The 5,000-nt window shown below is 35.3% G+C and overlaps 1 protein-coding gene across 1 annotated transcript in view; it reads left to right on the top strand.

Moving 5' to 3' along the window:
* Window positions 1–5,000, top strand: part of LOC131955470 (uncharacterized) — a 57,101-nt gene that overhangs the window by 4,936 nt on the left and 47,165 nt on the right. The window contains exons 3-9 of the mRNA XM_059319607.1: window positions 39–91; window positions 575–699; window positions 923–1,082; window positions 1,183–1,249; window positions 2,844–2,949; window positions 3,218–3,306; window positions 4,059–4,182. Of these exons, the coding sequence (XP_059175590.1) occupies window positions 39–91; window positions 575–699; window positions 923–1,082; window positions 1,183–1,249; window positions 2,844–2,949; window positions 3,218–3,306; window positions 4,059–4,182 (724 nt within the window). The remainder of the gene's footprint in view (window positions 1–38; window positions 92–574; window positions 700–922; window positions 1,083–1,182; window positions 1,250–2,843; window positions 2,950–3,217; window positions 3,307–4,058; window positions 4,183–5,000) is intronic.

Raw genomic sequence — 5,000 nt, 5'->3', positions numbered from 1 at the left:
GAGATATCGTATATTGTTACAAATATTTTAATTTACAGGTTAGCATTGGAGGAGACGAAAATGTCACGGTCGTTCAGCGACGAATTAGCAGGTGTGTACAGGTGTTAGTGTCTATGTCACTGTCATACGTGGAGGTGATTAGTGGTGACAGTCTAACTTGTGTTGTAGATAAAAAGTGGCAGTGTCACTGTCACAGGTTTCATTGGTTAAAGGTGTTAGTGGCACGACTGTAAGTCGCTAAAGGTGTCAGTGGCACATGTGTACGCGATTAGAGGTGTCAAAGTATGATTCTCATGTGTGTAGGCGTTAGAGTTGTCAAAGTAAAGTAAAGAAGAAATGAACGAGGAACTTAGTTGTGGCTGAGATGGTCAATACATGATGCACATATGAATACTTAGGTCCGGTTTATTGTGGGATGGGGAAAACTGAGGTTTTGAGATGGGAACCTACGTTTTACAAACTACTTTACGTTGTTAATAACGAGTCTATACAAAAGTGTTGTACATGCTTGCTTACATATGGGTATATAAAATATTAACCTCCAACCCCCCCACCCCACTACCGATTAACGTAGAGCTAGCGGGCTGCACATGGTCGAGTGGGTAGAGCACGGGCATCGGAAAAAGAGGGCCACGTTTAACGAGACTGCTCGAACGTGGCCACATGTTATCCCTTACGTCATCGACCCTTCTTACACTGGTGAGTTTTTTTTTAATGACAGACAGACAAACAGACAGACAAACTGACAGACAGACGAACTGAGGGACAGACAGACAAACAAACAGACAGACAGACAGACACAGACACAGACAGACGGACAGACGGACAGACGGACAGACGGTCAGACGGACAGACAGACAGACAGACAGACAGATGTATAACGATCTATGCAAAATAAACCTAACATTTATTTTGTGTTCAGGTGACCAATGGACCTTGAGGCAGGTGATGGAACACATCTCCAGCCGATTGTGCATCACATTCAATGACGTCACCAACGCCTACGACCCTGAAGACCCCATATGGTTCTCTAGTCAAGGGTTCGAAACCAACTCGTACATGAACATAAAAACGACAGGCGGGTATGGCATTACATGTTCATAAAAAAAGTTGTTTCTCGATCCTATCTTTACTAAACATGTTCCTGCATGTCTACTAATCTTAATTCTGTCTTTATTCCAGGTGTACATCGGATAATGGACAGGGAAATAACTCAGCATCAATAATAGTATCCCCATGCGACGGAGTTGTAAGTTTAACCGCTGACTAGGCTGTCTTTTTTAACCGCCAACTATGTAGCATCGAAGATATTAATCTAACGAAGTATACCTGTGTATTAGATCTATTAAGAATAATATTGTAGAATAGAGTAAACATTGTCAATTAATTAATGTAGACTTGGTAATTTCTATATAACTAACTAAATAAACACATATTTTGTCAACAGAATCAATCAAGTCTCATTACCATGATTGCTATTATGTTGTTGCCTTTGTCATTATAAAATTATTTTTTTAAGTATTTTAAATATCGAACTTTATTTTTGTAATTATCAAATCGATATAGTGAATGATAATTGTATTTTTCTTTTTTTTTTCTTATTTTTTTTTTTGGGAAAAAATAAATCTACATTGAAATCGTGTTATGATTTTAGGTTAAAGCGTGAGAAAATAAAATAAATTTGGTGATCTAATCTTGCTATAATTACTTTGAAAATACATTCCGCATTATTAGTATTTTAGTTTTACTATTTTCTATTATAAAATTTACAAAACATTAACCTAGATGATTATTTTTTTTATGACATTTACAGAGCATTATCTACTTTTATTTTCAAAATATACATGCATCGGCCTCCAATTAATTTATATCAATCTTCCTTTATTAATAGCTTTTATTTAACTTGCTTCCTCGTCATTTCTGTTGTCATATATCAAAACGGCCGAGCGAAAGATCGAACACTTATAACCGACCAATTTCTTAGGAATTCAACACGTGGAGTCAAGCCCGATGACAATGCTATCTAAGAGCAAATTTGACTTAATTGGAAGAATAATTAATTGTTTATAATTTGATTAAAACATTCTAAAATAAGTAGAGTGTCTTACTGCTACTATTCCGAACTATAATACGCGAATAATCATATTCAATTTTGCGCAATTGTTTTCGCAATGAAACTCGATAATATAAAACATTTTAAAGTACTGAAAAAAGAATAAAAGCGTTTTAATAACAAGCTTTTGTGTTATAATGGATTAAAATGTAGAAAAGAAATGATTTTATTTAAATATAATATAAAAATACACTACTATTTAAATAACTTTAAAGAAAATGTGGGTCACTGTATTATCTATTGGATACTTTTACTAATGGTTATGAAGAAACCCACGCCTTTCTTTATATCAACCATGTTTTTTAGGGGTCGGCGTGGTCGAGTCGGTAAAGCTCATGGTTGCTAAACCGAAAAGTCTCGAGTTCGAACCCTCGGGCAGATGAGGCTCGTTAGCTGGGGACAGCCACTCTTCTAGGAGAGACAACTCCAAAATTAAACAACTGCTGCCTTGTAGTTTGTTCTTGGTTGGACAAAGGCTATGGAAGCAAATCCAAAAAGAAAAGCAGGCTGAAATCGGAGTCAATGGCCTCAATAGCGCATAACCAGTTGACACGTAACGCTTAATTGTGATGGAGGCGTGGTCGAGTCGGCAAAAAGCTCATGGTTGATAAATTCGAACAAAGTCTCGAGTTCAAACCCACTGGCAGATAAATCTCGATCCCCTTCAACACTAATAATTAAGAACGAAGAAGAAGAAGAAGAACCATGTTTTATTGTATATATTATGCAGGGCATCAATATTCACGAAATGTTTCACGCTATTGGCGCCACTCACACACAACAATCCCCCCTCAGAGATCGTTACATGAACGTCCATGAGTCTCTGGTCAAGCCGGGTGAGTCCTTGTTTACTTTTGGTTTTGTACATTTTATAAACTTAACACAAAGTGTAAGGTTTCATCAGAAATGGGATTAGTTTTTTTATAAATTATGTTGGTTAACGCATAACTGACAGAGGGTGTGATATTATAATCTTGGTATCATTGCATCAAGAACAGTTGCTCCTCTAGAGTGCTTAACTCGATACATTTTCTATGTTTTTTTTTATCAATTCGATTTTACATTAAAATTACATGTAATCTATATTACTTTTCTACATTGCAGAATTCCGCAGCTCTTACAAAAAAGACACAACGTCGACACTAGTGTCTGAATTCTTTGTCCCGTATTCTGCTGTGATGTACCAAGATAGGGTAACACCTCAATGTTTTATATAATATACAGTGTTAGGGTAACTCGACGGTTCTTTACTTTTCTGATATTTTTACCTGCAGTTTTTACTTTCTCGTATATACAAATCTCGACGTTTTACACCTCACTGATACGGAAAAACATAATTTTGCAATATTGTCCGTATGTCTGTGTGTCTGTCTGTGTGTCTGTCTATGTGTCTGTCTGTGTGTAAACACGATAACTTGAGAACAGTTACAGCTAGGTTGATGAAATTTCATATATAAGTATTTTATCAAAACGTAGATCCTGAATAACTTTTGAGCGATTTCCGATAACCGAAAATGGTACTTTTTCTACTTTGAAATTTTCAAAAGCCTATAATTTGAGTACTATTTCAGATAGATAAATGAAATTTCACATTAAGTATATGATCGAATTCTCTACCTTCTGTCAAGTTTTGAGTAATTTCCGTTGACCGGAAGTACTAATTTACGCTATTTCCGATTTAAAAAAAAACGCACTTAAGTTTTGTAAAGTACTTATAATATTGCGAACTGTTATGCGCATTTTGTTTTGGCGTTCGCTTGGTGCGCAATTCTTTTTTCTATGAGATTCTATTCTATTTTTAAAAGTTTAAGTAATTAAAAATCATGTCTATATTCCAAGTTATATAAGAATATTCGAGAAAGTTTAGGGGAGATCACTCACAGTTTATTTTTTAAAATTCCTCTCACATTTTCCACATGTAACTATTATCAAATATGACCAACAGATAATGCACCTGACTGGTCAAGAGACCTTCACGCCTATCAGGGATGATCTTTACCACACCGTCCCGAGCTTCGGGGAAGAACACGAGCTATTCGTCGAACTTTCTAGAATATATAGATGTAACGGTGAGTATTATTTAAAGGTAAAGGTATATCGTATGTGCAGGTGTAATGACGTTTCATATTAACATATGTAACGGTAAGTCAAACATACAAGTGTAACGGTGTTTCATATTTAAAGGTGTAAAGGTATATCGTATTTGCAGGTGTAATGACGTTTCATATTAACATATGTAACGGTAAGTCAAACATACAAGTGTAACGGTGTTTCATATTGAAAGGTGTAAAGGTATATCGTATTTGCAGGTATAATGGCGTTTCATATTAACATATGTAACGGTAAGTCAAACATACAGGTGTAACGGTGTTTCATATTGAAAGGTGTAAAGGTATATCGTATTTGCAGGTATAATGGCGTTTCATATTAACATATGTAACGGTAAGTCAAACATACAGGTGTAACGGTGTTTCATATTTAAACGTGTAAAGGTATATCGTATTTGCAGGTATAATGGCGTTTCATATTAACATATGTAACGGTAAGTCAAACATACAGGTGTAACGGTGTTTCATATTTAAACGTGTAAAGGTATATCGTATTTGCAGGTATAATGGCGTTTCATATTAACATATGTAACGGTAAGTCAAACATACAGGTGTAACGGTGTTTCATATTTAAACGTGTAAAGGTATATCGTATTTGCAGGTATAATGGCGTTTCATATTAACATATGTAACGGTAAGTCAAACATACAGGTGTAACGGTGTTTCATATTTAAACGTGTAACGGTGTGTCACGTGTACAGGTAAAGCAGGGCGTTACACGTAAATTTAAACGTTTGTTTGATATCTTTTTCGACATCAATATTTTTTATTTAACATAG

Source organism: Physella acuta, unplaced genomic scaffold, assembly GCF_028476545.2.
Source record: "Physella acuta isolate Inbredline_101_S28 unplaced genomic scaffold, ASM2847654v3 ptg001068l, whole genome shotgun sequence".
Classification (NCBI taxonomy): Eukaryota; Metazoa; Mollusca; class Gastropoda; family Physidae; genus Physella; species Physella acuta.
This window is presented reverse-complemented; position numbering and strand designations above follow the sequence as displayed.